The following is a 20,010-nucleotide window of genomic DNA, read 5'->3' on the forward strand; positions in this document are numbered from 1 at the left end:
CTACTGTGCATGAATTTCAGAGGCCCAGCTGTTCAACATGAGGACTGTGCGTAGGAACATGTCTATTTAAACCCGTTTGTCATCCACTTCAACTGAACACACCTCACCTACACAACTTCACTTAACTGCTCCACTTCCCGGGGAGTCACTTCCTAGTGACTCATTCAAGCCGGCCTTCATGCTCCAAGGTTAAATGTGTAAAGAGCAGCAGCCATTTCCACCCAAAAAAATGAAAGTTAACATTGACTAGAACACAGCTGGGACAAGAAACACATGCGCTGTTCACATGAGCAGCACACACCTGGGCTTGAATGAGCAGCAACAGATGACAAAACATGTCCTCCCTCATAGAAATGCAGAACAAACACTGTCTCCCATTCCCTCTCATTAAATCTGGCATGTATGATAAAAATGGGCGTTATGTGTTAATAGGAAGATAACACCCATCACACGTCCCACACAAAAAGAGGACTGGGAAGACGTGCATGCTGTCCATCAGCCCAGAACTGCAGCTCATATGGCAACACGAGATGACAGGTAATGATATCTTTCGATACAATGCCAAATGTTGACTTGCACATAGCAAAAGCTGTGGAAGTTGTATTTCTAGGTTACGTTGCTGTGTGGGATGATAACAGGCCGAAAACAAACACAGCAAAAAGAGGAACCAACAGTGAGATGAACTTGGTCTGTTTAATTGCTGCCAATGGAAGCATACTGTCAAAAGCTGACAATCTGTCCTTTTGTTCATCTTTCGATGTGAAAGTCTAGTCGGAAACAAACAACCCTTGGCTCAATGTCTAGACAATTTAATTTCACCGGGTAACTGCTCATGCGTGGTACCTAATGGGGGAGGACGATCGGTGCTATATTAAATTCTTTATTTCCATTATTGTATGATCTATTTTCTTTGGACAGAACCTGCACTCATTTCAGTTATCTTATGTACAACAACTGTCCTAAAAGAACTGCAGGAATAAGGATCACGTCATTTGATGAACACTGTTGGTACATTTTGTCTCAGCTGCACGGCCATTTACCCTTCGAATGCATGAGGAATTTACACTTTGTCACTTTTTTGTTTTTTGGTGACACATGCTGTACTGCAAGTCTAAATATCTGCTAAATGTCTAACTGTAAATTGTAATCTCTTGCTCCTTTGTTTCTTGCGGATGAAGACTTAAAGCGACTACGTGGAACTTTCATTATTTGTTGATTCTGGCAGCCCCTGTGGACAAAAACTCTATGAGCACCAGTGCCTTGTGTCTAAAGATCTTGATCTGTGCTTTGAGGTAATGTATCCATTTGAGGCGATGTAAGAGTAATAACTGTACTATCATAAGAGGGAAACAAAGTCAACTTTTCTGTAGTGCCGTGTCCCCATACTACAGAGGAGCTTCTTTCCTTTTTTCCTGTGAGACCACTAAATGCAACCTCAGGACAAGTCAAATAATTCAAATATTAAGAATATCTATAATAATTCACAGAAATAGCTAATCTCGTTGCTGATCGTCTTGTATACTTATGTACAGGCATCACCTTTAAACTGAGACCATTTCATCACCAGTCAAAAGCTCCTTGTAGAATGTTTAACATATTGCCCACTGACTGGATGAACTTAAGATCATGTTGGTATTGTTGACAATTACATTGTAATATAAAAATGACAAAAAGTCTTTCCAAAACCTCAAAGACTGAGGTGCTAATCACACAACCTGACAATATTAGGATCGGCAGTATATATATAGCTGACAGATCAATATAGTGTCAGGCTAGGTAAGCATCACCCTGGCTCAGCCACCTCACATATTTCAAGTGAATATTGCTTTTCTGGGCTGCTGCTCTCTTTGCGTGGCCAAAATCCTCTAATATATGACCAGTGTTTATCCAGCGCTGGCCTTCAAGGCATCCAATATTTTCTCAGATGGTGCTGGAGTGTGGTACTGTGAGGAATGACACTCAGCTTCCGCGTCTCTTTATCATGCCCCATATTTACCTTCAATTTCATACAAACTATTCATTGAAGCTGGTAAGGTAAAGTAAAGTAAGGTAAGGCAATTGTGAGTAGTCTTAGTCAAGAGTAAAAGGGGGGTGAGCTAACACAAACTTACTGAAAAGTCTTTAATGAAGACAACCTGACTTTATTTGACCTCACTTCAGGTGAGCCACGACATGTCATTGTCCCGAAGTGACCAGATTCCAGTCAGAGTCTTGGAAACAAGATTTTTTTCTGTGTGCGTGACATCAAAGGGAGAGAAAGAGTACAGTGCAGCATAGTGGACTGGCTGCTGCACTGAATTTCAAAGATGAAAGAGCTGCTGCGCTGGCCTCAGACTGCGAGTAACCACTGTGAGGGGGGGAGAGGAACTGAGGGTAGGATGGAAGAGTATCCAAACAGACGTACAGGAAGAGAAAAGCCGGGGTGAGAAAAGGAGAGGAGGGGTGCTGGGCAAAACAACGCCTGACGGGGGCCACCAGGAGCATGTCTCTGGGGGTTTTGATGGAGGTTTTCGATGGAGGAAACCATCACAATAATGTACTCTACAGGAAGAGGTTGGTTGACACTGATGGTAGGGACAGGAGATGGGTGGATCAGTGGTAGACGACTGCTGTGGTGGGGCTGCAGGGATCAATATCCTTTTAGTTTCCAATAATTCTCTCAGCTAAAAGCAGAGGAAAAAAAATAGATAGTAGATACTAGATAGTGGCTCTGGCTCCGGTGAAATATGGCTTCAGTCCAGGCCATAGTGTGGTAGTGAAGGACAGAGGGATGTATTGTAAATATAAAAAGGCAACGCATCAGTGAAAGACACTCTGTATCTGAAGAAAAAAGTTTTCTTTAACAAATCTAGCAGACTTTCTCTCGTATAGAATGTGTTCTAGTAACATTTGCCTTAATGTAATAATAAAGCTGTCTCAGAGGGAGTCTGCAGGTGCCATCTGGCTTTGACCTTGACAGTGACAAATGGTGAGATCAAAAATCAATCCACAGCTCCACCTTGTGGGCATTGCTGTGTTCTGCAAGGGGGAGCACACAATAATTGGAATTCATCAAACGTCAGTAGCCAGAAATCACAGTCTGAGGTACAGTCTGTCCTGTTATTCATATCACCCGAAATTACAGCCTGATGCCTAGCAGACTCCCTGATGAGCTGATAAAGTGAATCTGATATGCTAAAAGACAAGAAGGCCAGTTTAAATGTGTTATTCTTATGGACGAACCACAGTGTTGTCATTAAAACAAAGCAGGCTAAGCAGGTGCTGGATTTTAGGAGATGAAACCTGTTCAGTTGAGTGAGATCATCAGTACTGCACGTATGTGGCACCAGACGTGTAGGTAATCTAAACTGGTTCTACTTCCTCCATCACTAATTTTAGACCGTGCCACAGCGGAAGAGGAAGGAAGGAAGGAGGGAGGTAAAAGAGGCGCCAAAAAAGGAAGAGACAGGGAAGGTCACAGTAGTAGCTGTGCCACCACAGTGAGTAAGCGTGTGTGTGTGTGTGTGTGTGTGTGTGTGTGTGTGTGTGTGTGTGTGTCTGTGTGTGTGTATCAGTATGAGCAGGAGGATGGTCTGGATAGGACAAAGAGGACGCGCCTGCCCACACAGATGACCAGAGAGCAAGTATGCCAGTGAGCCGGTGACTGCCAAATAATCCAACGACAGCAAGACCGCCAGCCAGAAAGTCAGCCAGCTACCCATGCATGCATGCACACATACACGAACACACACACTTACACACACACACACAGTCATCCAGACAGCCAGCCAACGATCCATGACTGCAAGATGTGTTACTTTTTGCTGCCAATACCAGCAGGCCAGCAGGCAGACCGAGAGCATGAAGACACTTCAGAGCTGCCTTATCAGAAAACACTGAACAACCTGGCTGCAACTTCTACCTTGCAAATTGAAACAAGGACAGTGTTTTCTAACAAAGTGCATAAATGCATATCACAGTAAATACCTAATAGATTTTACAGTTTGGAATTAGAAGAGTATTCATACAGTAAGAGACTTATGTTAAATATCTTCACTCTGTTATTGATGTCAAACTCATATTTTTCAGTCTTTACGTACAAACATTATGCCAAACATGCCAATCTCTGAACTCTGGACATAACATGTTTGTTTAAAGTTAATCATTAACTTCAAAAACTTGGGCCATGGGCAAAAAGATCTGTATAAAACAATTTCTGAAGACAATAAAGCTCCAAAGCATCTTCATGGAGGTGTCTGCACAATCTGAGGTATGTAATTCTGTCCCAAGGCACTTGGCTAGTTCACCAAATACTACCTGTAGTGCCATTTATCCATCTGGACTGTTTTCGTGTGACATGATGAGTTTTGGAAATATTGGCAGTAGAGAAATCTGCCTTCTATCCAGCATAATGGAACTAGACGGCACTCGGCTTGTGATGCTTGTGTTCTGTTGTACTGGCTTTATTTCATGGTAAACTAAAAACATGTCTCATAAATGTATATGATTTCACTTCTGATGTGAATGAATAGCCACACAAAACATATGGCAGTAATATTCTCCAGTCAAAACCTGCGTTGTGTTAAGTGGCTTAGATTATTTTTGTCAGGCAATATGAACGTCTAACAGGCTTTTCAAACATCTGGTGCTAGATGTGACTCTTTTTATATCCAAAAGTAAGGGAGAAGCATCTGAAAAGTAGTTTCTCTTCAGTGCACTCAGCTTCATCGGGGGCATACTAGCCATTTATTGCTTGCATTGCTATTACTATACACCTCCCAGAAGCATTTATTTGGATAATATCCTCATTGAGATGAGTGTGCCGAGCACCAAAATAGGCTTGTAATTAAAAGATGCCGGGGATTCTGGAGGAAAAAAAAAAAAAAAGCGTTTGAGTGCGTTATTAAAGGTCCTTCCTGTGGTTTAAAAACTAACTGCACCTGGATGCTGCTCGCTTCTGTAAGACTACCGACTGACTCGATCGGGGAGAGAGAGATAGGAGAGTGCAGGCAGATACACACAAACATGCAGAGTTGACAGATACAGACGCACAATTTCACACAGTCAGATAAACGCAGACACACACACACACACACACACACACACACACACACACACACACACACACACACACACACACACACACACACACACACACACACACACACACACACACACACACACACAAACGCCTCCACAAACATACAGAGTTGGCAAATCGGGTGAGGTAATGCGCCCTCCCTTCTGCCTTCCATGCACACTTCCTCTGCTTGGAATAATTGCTGCCTGGCTGCTTGTCTGGGAGAGCGAGCTGCTCCGTTCATTAGTTGCTCTAAATATCAGACACGGCATCACTTTTAAAGGCTTAATTTCTCTGCAGTCACAGCCCTTCTCTCTGATCCTCGCCCGTGGAGAGCCATGGAATATGCTCCTGTTCTCGCAGGCGTGACCTAAATAGATAAGTAGTAAATGAACGGGGGCCCTTTTCTTTTGGCAACCGTGGAGAAATTAACGGACAGAGAGGAGAGAAGACGAAAGGAAGGGGCACGCATGTGGTGGGAGGGTTTCTGAACTCGAGTGGAGCAGGAGTGACAGTGATTGCAATTGAGACAGCAGTATCCATGTTCTCTCAAAAGCGGCAAAACAAGACGTCCGTTTCCATGGAGACCGGCAAACAGTCATATTTCTTAAGGGACTATGGGGCTTCCTGTGGTGCTTAGTGATTGGCTCATTCAGATGCTGCAGATATGGTACCTGAGGGAGATGGCTCATCCTGCCGGTCTTAGAGCTGTGAGGACAGGATGTGTACGCCTCACTGGACCAGACCTGAAGTCACTTCACACACAAACAACAGGCCTCTAACCTGCCTTAACCTTGTCTCTGTTTCTTATGAGACACAAATGTGATTTGACCATATATCAGAGTAGGATAAAACCCCACCACAAAACAACAAGGTTACACTATAATAAAGTGAGGTAATGTGTTGTTCTTTAATTGAGAGGGTACCTTGACTTATCACCATATAATGTTTACATGCACTATAACACATTAAATATGCCACCACTAAAAGTGAGCATTTGAAGGTGGGCTGAAACAAGTCTGGCCACATTTATAACAATGTGATAATGCAATGCATTTCCATCTTCATGTATACAAACTACACTAATGAATCAAACCAATATTGCTGTCAACCACCAGCCTAGATACAAATTAAGAGCCAAGCATTAGCAGTGACAGTTTTTCTAATAGCCCATTTCACACATGCAATTGCTTCTGTAAATGCTCTGGAAATTTTACATCAGCATCGCATTTGAAAGGGACCACAAAATGTTAATCCGTAGAAGTTGCTCTGGCAATCTGTGTTGCCTTTCATAGGTCAGTGTGAGAACATTCATTAATTTAGTCTACCTAAAAGCAGACAGAAATGGTGCCAATGGATCACCATTCAGCACTTGATTTTTTCCAGGAAATTTTGTGACGTGAGCATAGTAAAAGTGAGGTTTACACCAACCAACCAATCTAAACATTGATGGTGTCTTTATTCCATAGGCATTACATTGTAAAATCAACATTTATAGTAATTCATGATGATATTTTTACAGCAACAAACTAAGTCAATTGCCAGTTTAATTATTTTTCGAATCTAATTTAAACAATGTTGTCCTAGATAGTCAGATCTTTACTGCAGCTTCTTTTAGTTATCTAGGATGTTTGTTAAAAGTGTAATCTGGGTAGAGTATGGCATCAGTGATCACGAGGAAAGTCAACAACAGGAAGAGGGTTTTGGCAAAGAAAGTTAACAAAACGGCTAAAGAAGTCCTTGTTTGAGCTGTGTCGACTCTTCAATCTGAGAAAAACACTGGGAAAAGACAAACTACAAAAAATATCTCAGAACAAGGTAGTTAGGATTGAGTTGGGTTTGAAACCATGAGTTTGCATGTTGGCAATATACCTTTGCATATTACAAGAACAACGACTACAATTCATAAAAACAAGGTTGAATTATGGCTTATGTAAAACTTGTGTAAGCAAACTTTTGATCCTGTTTATGAATCATATGAAATTCTTATAATTATAATGAATTATATTTGTGTGATTTAACATCCCTCTAGCATAAAGTCAACTAAACTACACCTCCTTATTTTTGTTTATTTCTATTTTACAGTTTTGAAGCACAATGAAGAAAATGAATGTTTTCTAGCTGAATGCACAAGAATAAATAATTTCAATCTCCCAAGTAGTGCTTTTAACACAGGAAAAGCAGTTATTATGGTGAAGCACCACACATGTCCTATATGTGAATTACAGTTCACACAGATCACTTCCTATCCCCTCTTGGAAAATAAAAGGCAGGTTTTATTGTCTGACCTCTCCTTGGAAATATATAGGCCCCTGTTGTTGTCTGTTCTGTCCTTGACAGCATGACACATCATGCTGGATGTTCACCTTTAGGCTGACAATGAACAGAGCTTTAAAATGTGACAGTAATGGCTGGAGGATAAGTCAGTGTGCACCTGTATGGTATTAGTGTGTGTACGTGTGGCTGTGTGACACTTGTATATAGTGGTGACAGATATAGAGTGTGAGCCACTGTTTAATCAGGTACCTATGGATTGCACAGTTTCTGTTGTATTGTTTCTGTTTAATTTCCCTATTGATCATGGTGAACTAGCTCATACCAAATTAAACGGTAACTCCACCAATTTTAGACTTTAAAGTTTGGTTATAGATCTTGTACAGCAAGACCTTTTTTATTCCACACTTTCTTCTTTCTTATCAAAACCTGTTCCATACATTACCCACAGTGCAACTTTGTCACTGAGTAATCAATGAAGACAATTTATCAGATTAAATAGGAGTTCCTCTGGAGCAACAAAATGCTTAATACTACTGACATATCATTACCATTTATAAAAAACAATGGCCCTCAGCAAATAATTAAATGTGCCCAAGTTTTCCTTTTCTTTTCGTGGTTCTGAGGCTACTACGTAAAACAAAAATGTGACAAAAATAACCAATAACTTCTATTGCATTTACAATTCTATCCATAAATACAGTAGCATTTTAAAATAAAGGTTAATGTTCTTTAACCTTTCTATTAACATATTCTGAGTGTGAAATTGTGCATCGGATGTGTTGCAACATACCGTCACCTTCTCTAAATCAGCTTCTGAGGAGGTGGGAGACAGGGGGCTGATGGGACTGAGGGAGGGGGAGCTTCCGACACTGGAGACGCACTCGGGATCAGGAACGTACAGAACCTGCAAACACAGTCCACGTCTGTATTTACACAGGCACTGCCTCTGTGCAAACACACACTGCATGCCACACATGCACACACAAGGGGCAATAAAACATAATCTCTCTCGCACACACATGCATACAGCCCACATATAGAGAACGTGAGAGTGACTAAATCAACATGTCAGAATTTGTAGGGATGGTTCATGGTTTTCATGAAGTGAGGTTTGAGTTCAATGACAAAGACAGGGATGGTTAGCTGTCGATAACTGATTTTTGGATAATTATATTTTATTGCATTCTTGCTTAAAGTTAGATAAGAACATTGATATTGCCGAGCGTGGGGCTTTCTGAATTAAAAAAAAAAAAAAATCAAATATGGGGCGCAAATCATTGTTTGGATGCAGCTCAACAGAGCATTGTTTGCCAGGAGCTGAGATGTGGAATGCCAGCGGGACTGATCTACATGCCTTGTCTCCACTTGTCAGGATTTAATTTTTGGGGCCAAGAAATACAAAATATCATTTTGGATGACTGTCATGTTCCCCCATTAAACAAATAAATAAAGAATAAATAAAAATGTGGGTTTATGGCTAAAAAACATGACAAACACAAAAAACAAGGAAGCTGGCATTGTGTTTAGCTGCCTAAAGATGGGTAGCTTGTGTCATGTTGTCGGAACTGACGCATCTTTGGGAGAATTTTAGGATCACACACATTATTATACCTTTTTAGAAACAAATTAGGTCTTTTGCAATAAATTGCATCCTAATGGGACAACGGACACTGTAATTAGCAGGCAATTAAGTGGGGTGACAGATAAGTACAGATGTGAACAGTGAGTCAGCAAACTGCTCTGAGCAAGTACGAGGGATAAACGCATGCACATTCCCCCAAAAAAACCTCCATCTAAACTCCCACGTGATTGTGAAATAAAGTCAAACCATTGAGAATGCATTATGAACTGTCAAAAACAGCTATTAAGAGATCGACCCCAAGGTGAGATGCTGTAGATGTGAGGTTGCTGTGGGACAGTGATGAAGTGATGCAGCTGAATATATCAGTGGAGGCGTGCACGGCGGTTCACACCTGGCCAGGCACCACTGCTCTGGAGAACAGCTTGTTCAGCTGAACCAGTTCGTTGGGTGTGGTGTCAAACTTGAGCGCAATGCTGTTCAACGTGTCCCGCGATTCCACCTGGACCACAAAACAAGAGAGAGGACACAAAAATCACACTCCTGCTCCTGTTCAGGACAATTCTATAAAGCTGTACAGAGAAGACTTGATGATGTGACACAGATGAGCGACGGTGAGAGAAAATATGAAAACTGTGTAAAGTTGTGTATTTATTGCTATAAAAGGTTTTAATGTTGCTTGGTTTGAGCATCTTAGATTTTGGGATGTTATGCAAATTAAAGCTGTCAGCTGTTGACCAGGAATAGATTCTCATGGGAGGCAATGTTGCTGGTTAAACATGAACTGACATGAATGTCAGCAGCTTCGGGTAGCAACATCTACTGTTTTTCACTTTCAAACAAGCATTACTCTTTTATGTGCAGAAAGTCTAGGGCTACAACTATGAATTAAAATGATTGTTTTCATTGTTGATTGATCTCTCAATTATTTGATTCATCGTTATATAAAGTCTATAAAGCCATAGATAACTGTGCAAAAATCCCCTTGTGATTTCCCACATCCAAGGTGATGTTTTCAAATGGATCCGCTGAACAACCAAACAGTGATTCTTCCATCATAGCTTGGTAACTGTTACCCGGCACAGTAGGTCCGCCAAGATTTAGATTTCTCCCCATGATGAAGCATTGTGCAGGGGCTTAAAGCTAGAAAGTGTAGTGTAGCTGTAATCATTAGCATGTACAGCATTAGAATGTTGATTATGAACTAAAAGGCAAACTATTCAGTACAGCCTAACTACCTTATCTTGCGAGGATATAGGAAAGAAAAAAAAGTCTGGTTCATGGCTTCACTGTTTTAGTTCCCCATGTCGAACTCGGTCCTGGATGCTACTATATCATGGTGCAGGCTATTGCTAGCAGTAAAAAGAGTATTAAAAGGTAATAATATATAAAACTATTTGTCAAATCCCTGTCTTGCTTGTCCAAGTATTGAAACCAAGCGGCCAAATGTTATGTTATAGTGTTAAACTGCAAAACAAGAACAATGGTGTTTCTATATTTCCATGACTTAAGAACTATCTCAGTACTTTCAATTTGATAAAGCATAAGATCTGGAGCCATATCAAGTATACAAACCTGCAGTACAATATTTAGTCTCAGTCCAGCTTAAACGTATCATTGAGGCTGCTGTTGTGGCTATAACCGGTGCTCAGCTGCTGCACCCTGCAGTGTGACACAGGTGCATTTGCTCGTCTCCACCAGTAAAAATCCATACAACCGAGATGTGCTCCACGTGTCTGAACTAGTTAAGCATCTAACATGCCCAGTGGGAGTTTCTACCTTCCAAATAAGGATGACAACCATGTCAAAAAGCGCCTGCATGTGAGGAAGGTGGTATGAAAAAGTGAATACAGTGTGCTCAGGGGAAAGAACCCCCTGAAATCCAGACAGGCTGGGCTGACTCTGAGCTGTGTATAATTAGGACAGGATAATGGAACCGTGTGTTTTAGTGCAACAGTCATGGGACTGCTTCCGTGGCGATCAGTGTGTGTGTGTACGTGTGCGTGTGTGTGTGTGTGTGTGTGTGTGTGTGTGTGTGTGTGTTAGTGTGTGTGCCACAAAAACACAGAGGAATGACAACTTCTCCAAATTCTTGACATGACAGATTGTTTCCAGGAGGATATTCTTGCCCAAACAGACAGACAGACAGACACAGCACAGTCACAGACAGGTAGTTGAGGAAGGGGAACCAAGACAGAGAAGCTGGAACATTAGTAACACAATTCGCTGTGTGTAAGGTAGTCACACATGACATGATGAGGATCATGATCAAGTCTCAACACATGACAACATCGAGGGGAAGAAGCAGAAAACTCAGAATCCATTAGCAACCAGTGAATGTTTTCCAGTGAGTATCTACTACTATCTTCACTATCTCAGCTCCAGAAACACACCATTTCGTCTCTAGGTTGCAACTGACAGTCACAGTGAAATTAAATATTAGAAGCTTTCATATCTTTCACTCACAAAATCCTTAGTAAACTCGGTAGCATAGAGATAAAAACTGCTTGGGCTAAGATTAAGTTTTCAACAGAATTAATATTTCAACTATTTGAAATATATAAAGTGTATTTAAGCAAAGGAACAACAGAGCCAGATGGGATCATCCCCAGAATGTGTGGCTCAGAGAGGCTAGTGAACCAAGCACTCAGCAGTACAAATACCCAAATTGTGTTATTAAGCCTGTTAGCGTGAGGTTCTTCTGAAGATGGGACTGAGCAGGATTTTGGAGACTGGGGCAAGGCTTATGACAGGAGCTATGCAGTTGTGGGTAGTCAGGTTAGGACTGAGACAGGATGGACAGTTATGTGACACCTCAGAGAAATCAGTGTTTGACATGAAATAAAATATGTACTATATTTGCTCTTAGTCTGATCTAGTAAGAGACGGTGGTGCATTTCCAGCAAGAAGCAGGAAAACTAGACATTCAAACGTGAAAGACCCCTGCAGGAAACAGTGAGACATGTTAACCGTGCATTGTACTTCCAGCACAAATCCATTTCACATCAACTTCAACTTGTTATTTTCTGTTTTTAGTCACCGTTTGCTTACATTCAGCAACAAAGACACTTTGTTAGGTTTGGAAAACATGCTTTGGGTTAAACCCTTATACAACTTTAAACAAGTTTCCAGTCATTTTCTTTGGCTGAGGTATGGCAGCAAGAGGGTCCTCAGCTTGAATCTTGCTGGGGCAGGGCTGGATACTTCGGTTTGCCATACCATCATAACATGCACTCTAGGGTGATTCTCCAATCAGGGGCCCCGACCAAGGTGCTCGCTACGATCTGGAAAAATGTGACTGTTCAGTTTCAAAGAGTGCTAATATAGAGTATTATTTTTAAGTGATTATCTTAATTGCTTAAAATGAATTAATTCTGCTTAACACCTATCCATAATGAGGCTATGGGTGAACCAACACCACTTCAGACAACCAAAGAAATGACAACACAGATATGTCTCTGCGAAAACCCTTCTTTGTGTAACTGATAAAGAAATAGCTAATGATGGCAGAAATACAGCAGGTTATTCCTTAAAAAATAATTTCTTCCTGTATCTGTAAACTGGGCTGGACTGTGACAACTGCACTAGCTGGGCTTGGAAAAATCTGGGCTGAGAGTGCTAAAACAAGGCCCAGATTGCAGGCCACACTGAGTTTTGCTGCCCTACCCTCTGGGGGAACAAACTAATCAGATACGAGGTCAGTCACACTGCTGGGATACAGTCTCCCTGACTCAGCAGTGTGTGCAACTTTGTTTGGACAACAATGAACAAGGCAGAGCACGGATGCACTGTGCAGTATGGATTTGGTTGGTAGGCTGTGCAGGGCTGACTGAGATAGTTTCACTTGCAGAGGTTTCATGATGAGAACTACACTGCAGCTCATGATGCGATGGGAGGGGATAAACTACTCTCAGCTTGTACTGGTTGCAAATAGATAACAGAAGATTTAAAGGAAGTGAAGACCATAGGCAAACCTTTAGGCTTCCTTTACCCTTAAAACACAGACATGGATATTCAGGAACAGATTGCAAACAAAGTACTCTTTATTATTCATCAGTGCTGGTGTAGCAACTAACAAGGGAAAAAATTACAATGATTCACACATTTATTTGATCATTTTCTGACAACAAATCAATTTAGATGACATCCCTCATATTTCAAAAATGCTATTTGATAGCTTCACATTTTCACTGCTTGTTCATCAGACCATTCAATTCAATAGAGGAGGGATTGAGAAACCAAAATGTGTGTTCCAGGTGTCACTGTAGGCCTTTCATTGATCGAAGAAACTCATATAGATTAGGTTCAACAGTACATGCTAGTTTACAGCTGGTTACCCATTTTAACCCTGTGCGCAAATTATATTACATGCTGTCGAGATCAATAATCAGGGTTACCATCAACAATATAATATAGCTGCACTTACTGCACAAAGATGCATTCAAGCTGCATGTTATGATCAGGTTCTTAAAATATCCCACTAAATGCATTATATCAAATATACTCCGAGAGAAAGATACTGACATGTTATCGAGACACAATGTTTCATACCTAACTGTATTCAACGTGAAAAAATATTGATACCATGGTCGATATCATGAGGATAAACTGATAAAACATGGATGGCATAAATTATAGATTGTAATAATTAGAAGATACATATTACCGTATGTGTGTAGTGTGTGTTATATGTATAGACACTACAAAGGTGTTACTGTTACTGTTACTGTTGATCAGACTTAGAGGCCAAATCCAGCAAATCAAAATGGGTTCATCCCATAGATGGTATAAAATATGGACATAGCCTCTGTGACATCACCCTGGTTGCTAAATAGCTAGACAGCTACCAGTAAGCTAGCTGCCTTAATTATACGTAACATTAAGCCTTAAAGTAAATAAAATGACTGAGGTATAAAAACAATCAACCCTGTACAGTTGTCCTGAACAGGGAAATTAGCTATAAAATAAAAAACTTTTTTTCTTTTGTGCCAGGCTGTGAACATGCTTGTTTCTGCTGTGAAGTACTAAGGGTAACTAAGATGTTGAAAATTCAAAGCTGAACAACACTGATGCAGATTATCCATGTTTCATGTAAAGTTCATATCCAAAAAAGTTAAGAATCAACACTCTCTGATCTTAGATTTGTCTGAATTTGAGCTAGTCAATTCAAGTTAATATGGTCTAAAGACAAGGAAGTGTGACAACAGAAACTAAGAAACACCTTGGTGCCTTTCACCTTAGTGAATAAAAGAAATCACTGAGGCAAAACCACAAACAAGACATAAGGAGGACGAGGTGACAGTTATGTGTCCCATCTCAAACATCTCCTCTTAACTGTGTTATTAACAACTGCTCTTAGACATCTTACGACAGTATCAAGGTCTTCCATGATTTGTCATCTCATCAGGTCTGTAGAGGGAATCATACTGTTCATTCAGACAACGGCACGTCCGATTGATAAATATCCTGTCTCAAAGAGGATGGCGGATGTCACAGAGATCAGACCCAGAGTGGCAAAGTATCCATGACTCTACGATGACGAGCACAAACACGCAGTTGCTCTGTATTAACAACATAGTTAGGATACAAAAGCAGGATACCAAGCTCAAAGTAAGCCTGACCATGCAAAATTACTCCTGTTGTGTGTCATATACAATCAGCTATCCCATCTTATTAGCTATTAGATCATTATTTACAGTCCCTTGTTCAGCATTTGTGTTTGTGTGGTGGTTTGTTAAGATAGACCTCAAAGTATGGAACATGAAAAGAGTTAATAATCAGAAGGGCTCCTACAGTGTCAGAGCCCTTCGTCTAGGCGGCTTCAGCACAGAGCATCGATTCTCCCTGGGTGCTATTTGCTACTGTCTCATCCATGAACTACTTATTTTTAGCTTTATAGCTCCTGTGCTGCTCAGCACAAAGCCAGCCTATAGGACTTTCAGGTCTACAGGACATTTAGAGCAAGAACACTGTTTTGTGTGGTTTCATTCTGTGATGAGAGGTCAAGTATTTGGCTTATGCAGAAGAAACCTCTGCTTTTTCCTCTACAAACCAGATATTTGAAAGCTTCGCCAAACCTATGAAAGCTGCTGGCTGTAGTATCAAATAGCTGCTCTGGTTGTTCCTGTATCAAGAGCTCAGCCAATCAATATGGGTAAAAATATCTGGTGTTCAAAGAGGTAAACACTGGCAAGGCCAGGTGGTGGGCTGGTCTTGGCACCTAATGTGGTGTAATAATAGTATGATTCAAGTTTGCCTTTTAAGCATCGTTAATCACTTGCCCCACATAGACAAGTAATATTCGCAACGCAGCTAACTTCATACGTCACAGAACCACCAAGGCACCTCTGAAATGACACATGACGTGCAGCAATTGATTGTACTGTAAGAGGAGCCGTCTCTAACTCAATTAAGTGGCAGAGGACATGCAAATGTGACCCACTGATAAAGACCTGTTATTGACACATTGACAGCAGAACGAGGAAGGGAGGGTAAGAGAAGGAGTTATCACAATCAGGATCATAGCCACTAATGACAGGTGAACCCTATCTTCTTATCCTTTGAATCAATAATACCCATTATTCATCTCAAACTGGGGATGAATAATTAAGCTCCTTCCTCTTTGGGTGACATCTGTCCTTTCGAGAAGAAGGGTAGACGAAGGCCGTGGCAGCCATACTGAGAGTGACTGACACCTAGCTAATGGTCACCTTGTTGAACAGAAGAGGAGGCACAGATTCAACAAAGGTGGTCAGGCCGGACAGCCAAAGACTAATAGCTCCATTAAAGAGACTGTTGGCATCTTGGTAAGAACATTAAGTATGGAACATGAGAGCAAATCTATGACTGCAAAAGGTCAACCAAGGGAAGAAGATGCAATCTCATAGCTTCAGCTCCTTGGTCAGATTATTAAGCAGAAAGGTGTCTATTGGTAACCTTTAACAGATGTTGGCTAAGCTACAGTTTTATGTAGGACCTGTTCCCGCACTTAGACTGCCTCAGCTTCTCAATGAAAAATGCGGAAATGAGTCACAGAGAGAAAAACTGGAAAAAAAAAACAAAACAAAAAAATCCCCAAAACATTAAAAAGATAGAAGAGTAAAAGAGACACCATAACAACCCAATGAATCCATGTATCGTCATCAAACCGGAAATAAAGCTCATCAGTGTAAGGTTTAATCACCCATAATGCTCTATCAAAGCAGCTATTGCTCCTCATTTTATAATGAAGGGTGAAGCCAGGGTTTAGCATGACAGTTGCCATGGTGACTTTGTCGTTACTATCGTAATGGCATGTCTCTTGTGTGCAACTACACCCTTGCTGATCGTTTGCAGGCCTAAATTTAGACCCGCTATAAGTGACGGGGGAGAAATTCCCATTATTCTGTCCTTTTTAAGGTGACACCTAACAAGTTTGCTGTCTCACTTTCAAGCTCTGATGAATCTCTTGTGCCAGGCTTCGACCTCCTACTTCCTACTTCCGACACCTATTTCTGGGAGGGGGTCAGTACTTCTATTTATTCAATGAGAGGGGAAAAAATCGATACAGTATAAGTTGTATATCTGCTGACTGGATTCAAATGACTGGAGAAGAATTATTTGATATATTATATTAGACAATGAAAAAAATGTTTCTTCAAAACTGTTTTTTATTACATATCAGACAAACAGAAGTAGGTTACTCATAAATCATAATCAACTCATTTTCACTACATTCAAAGCTTTACTAGGTAACCATTTTCAGTGATGAATTTCTGACTAACATGGCAATAATGACAAGTTAATTCTCTAAAATATTTGGTAAAGAATAAAGACTGAGCGATTTTATGATGTATGTTTACCAGATCACAACCAAAGTGTTTTCAAGTTTGGCTGAATAACAACAAAAATGTTAATCCTGTTTATAAAATCTAAAAATGAGAGGCCAGCTGACAGCTTTGATTCTGCCTTTCTTTTTTTGGGGATGGTATGTTCCAGGGCGGTTGTTGCGATGGGAAGGTTTGTTTTTTTATAGTGTCACTGTAACATTGCACACTCTGGCTCGAAAGCTGGCTAATGTTTGATTTGACTGGAGGTGTCACCACACCAAAAATGGCAGTACAACTGAGCCAATCATTATCAATACAGGCCCTAGCTTGTAGCATGTTCAAATAAGAATGAAAGGTAAGATAGTGAGATGCTGACATCTGGGTCATGTCCGCTGTTTTGTACATCAGGCCACCCATCCATCAGGTTCCATCTTCTCCACATCCATTACCCATTGCCCACCACACACCCCTCCAGTCCCATCTTTCCTTCATCATCCATTGACGTGTTCTTCTCCGCACAGACAGGGAGCTGAGAAAGAGATTTAACAGAGGGTTCTCCTCTCGTGCCCAACAGTGAATAAAGTAAACAGAGTGACTGATTGTCAGGAGGGTGCAGAGTTAAGACTGCTGCTGAAGGATGTGTCTCGCACATGCCCCCACACCTGGTGTGGCGTATGACTCATCTAACGTCCACAAGTTCCCCAATGCCTGCCATGCTTCCTTTAAGCCTGCAGAAATCCATTCAACCTACAGTCTGGTGCGACTGCCAGACCTTGGCTCTACTAGCCTTTTACCTTATCCAGATCTGGTGGATTCATGACACTGGATCTGGCGCTTACTGTAGATCAAATACAGTACAGTGGCATTTATACAACTGAAGATTAAGTGTATGCAAACATGTTGGCAGTTGGGTATTAACCCTCACTATTGTTTTGTTACAGACTGGATCAAGCCTGCAGTAATAAGTATCAAAAACTGTCAAGTACAGAAAGCTGGCCCGGGATGCTTGCTCAGAATTATAGTCTTGTTAATTCATCCTTCAATCAGATAGTTGCCAATTCAAATCACTCATTGTCATTTTCAGACACTTTCACTGAGGAACTTCCTCGATGCCTTGCTGTGTTTTGACAAGGCTTGACAATGATAGATTTGCCTTTTTTACAAAAAGAAAAGAACAAAGTCTACTGCCATTCTAGCAACTCTGTGAGGCTGAACCTGGGCAAAGCAGTGTTTGTTAGCCAAACGCTAATGCTAACATGCTCAAAATGACAATACTAACATTTGAGAGGTAGGTACATGTGTTTATCATGTTCATCAACATTTGCTAATTAGCACTGCATACAATGATGAGATATTTCAATCTGGACCCACCAGTTGACTGACTGACCAACATTGCCATCCCTAGAGCCATGATGCTCACATGTCCAAATATTCAAATGTTGTAAAGCGAATGCACATTTTTATGACTACTGGTTTACCACAGGCCACTAGAAAACAGTTTATAATACCAATAACATATAATAATCTGACTGATCATGTTGCTGGCAAGAGTAAACAACATCGTGAATGCTAACAACCTCCTCCTTAGGCCTGCAAACTGGAATCCAGACAGTCCTTCCCCCAAAAACTGCTCTCTAGTGTCACTATACAAAATGTAATAAGAGCTTTGCTGTGCCAGTTTTTACTGAGTGCACTGCAATAGACTGAAACAGAGTGTGGGCTGGAAGGTTCGGGCCAAAAAAATTCAACATGACTCAACATTAAAAAAAGTTCGGTTAATATCACAACGTGGATGTTACCTTTGTAGTTTGGGCCATGGTTGCTTCTGGTTATGACAAAACTAAACTACGAACAATGAAAAAATCTTGCTATACATTTGGGGGAACCTATGCCTCCATTTGACTGCAAGCTATAGAGAGATGACCAGGTAATTAATTAAATGGGGATGTAGTCATCACTAGTGTCTTACAATCCCTGTGCTACTATGATGCTCTGATCAGACAGGTCTTAAGCCTCTGTCACCAAGGTGAGAGTCCTGAGAGCCCAATCAATTGCAATGGCTGGTTCCAAGTGCAGGCTCTGTTGCTTCTTGGTCAGTTTTAATGATGGTCCTTGAGCATCATGGTGTTACAGACATCAAAACAACACGACTGGTCAGTGGAAACGATCGTCCTAGAACAACAATAATTATGATGTTATAGTAACAACACCAACACGGTGATATCACATAGACCGCCTGCTGTGAACGTCCATTTCAGTTAAGAAACCAACATCCTGGTTCAACCTACCCATAAATGTGAGCTCCTGTGTAGTGAAGAATTATCTTTTGGATATGATTTTGGTTTCACCCCAAAATAACCTTCCTAACCTGTAACCTTTCTAGAACCATCTGACTGCTTGTGTTTCTTCCCCAGTCTGATCTCCTTGTAGCGATTTCACCATTTCACAAGATCAATCAAAATGACCTTAGAGAGTATGTAATTTGCATTACCAATGGAAATGATGACCAAAGGAATTAAACTGAAATGACGAGTTGTAAGGCTTTCCCATGCTTCTTTTGATGTATTTCTGCAGCCAAAAATAGGTGCGTGTCTTCCCTCAGTTTCCAAAGCTAACACCAAAGTTAATAAAGTAAAGTAATAAACCAGAATTTTCCTTTAAAGCTATTTGTAGCTATTTGCTAGTCAAGACATCCCATGGGTCCCTGGAGTTTGGGCAAAATCCAAAATAGCATCCAAAATCGAGCATCTATGTCCACGGTGTGATAAAGCTGGTGCGTCTGGAGACAGACATTTGCTGCCTACTCTCTCTCAGCTCTTCTTTTAGTTTGACTTTGACTGGCCATCCTCTCATCCAGTCATTGAGAAGAGGGAGTCACCTCTGTGCTGCTCTTTGCCTCTATCTACGTCTTTCTGTCTCCTCATCTATCTCTGTTGTTCCCACACACGTCAAACATTTTTTTTTTTAATTGGATCAGGTCAGCCAATAGCTGGACTTGGCTGAATGGACTGGCATTATCAGTGTCTAGGCAGATGGGTTGCAGCTGCTCAGGTTATTTCTCAACACCAAAAAAAAAAAAAAGAAAAATGGTCAGAGAAAGAACCCTGTTTGTGATGTAGAGGGGTGAGGGAGACAGACTGTATTGATAAGGCAGAATAAGAGGAAACCCTCCCTTTTCCTGTGGGCGCCAGGCAATAGATGATAAACTTATCTGCCGGAGAGCGAAATAAGGAAACATCGTCTGCTGTCCCCCCGGTGCGGGAGATGAGTTTAAGATAAAGCTGCTT

The 20,010-nt window shown here is 41.0% G+C and overlaps 1 protein-coding gene across 4 annotated transcripts in view; it reads right to left on the reverse strand.

Moving 5' to 3' along the window:
- The window catches only part of oxr1a (oxidation resistance 1a), a 158,617-nt gene that overhangs the window by 24,278 nt on the left and 114,329 nt on the right, over positions 1-20,010 (reverse strand). For 3 of the 4 annotated variants that reach the window (XM_037073886.1, XM_037073883.1, XM_037073885.1), the window contains 2 exons: positions 9,310-9,417; positions 8,127-8,240 (listed from right to left, as the gene is read on the reverse strand). In XM_037073886.1, coding sequence (XP_036929781.1) covers positions 8,127-8,240; positions 9,310-9,417 — 222 coding nt within the window. The remainder of the gene's footprint in view (positions 1-8,126; positions 8,241-9,309; positions 9,418-20,010) is intronic. The other variant, XM_037073884.1, reaches the window with a different exon arrangement.

This window comes from Acanthopagrus latus, chromosome 17, assembly GCF_904848185.1.
Source record: "Acanthopagrus latus isolate v.2019 chromosome 17, fAcaLat1.1, whole genome shotgun sequence".
NCBI classification, from domain to species: Eukaryota; Metazoa; Chordata; class Actinopteri; order Spariformes; family Sparidae; genus Acanthopagrus; species Acanthopagrus latus.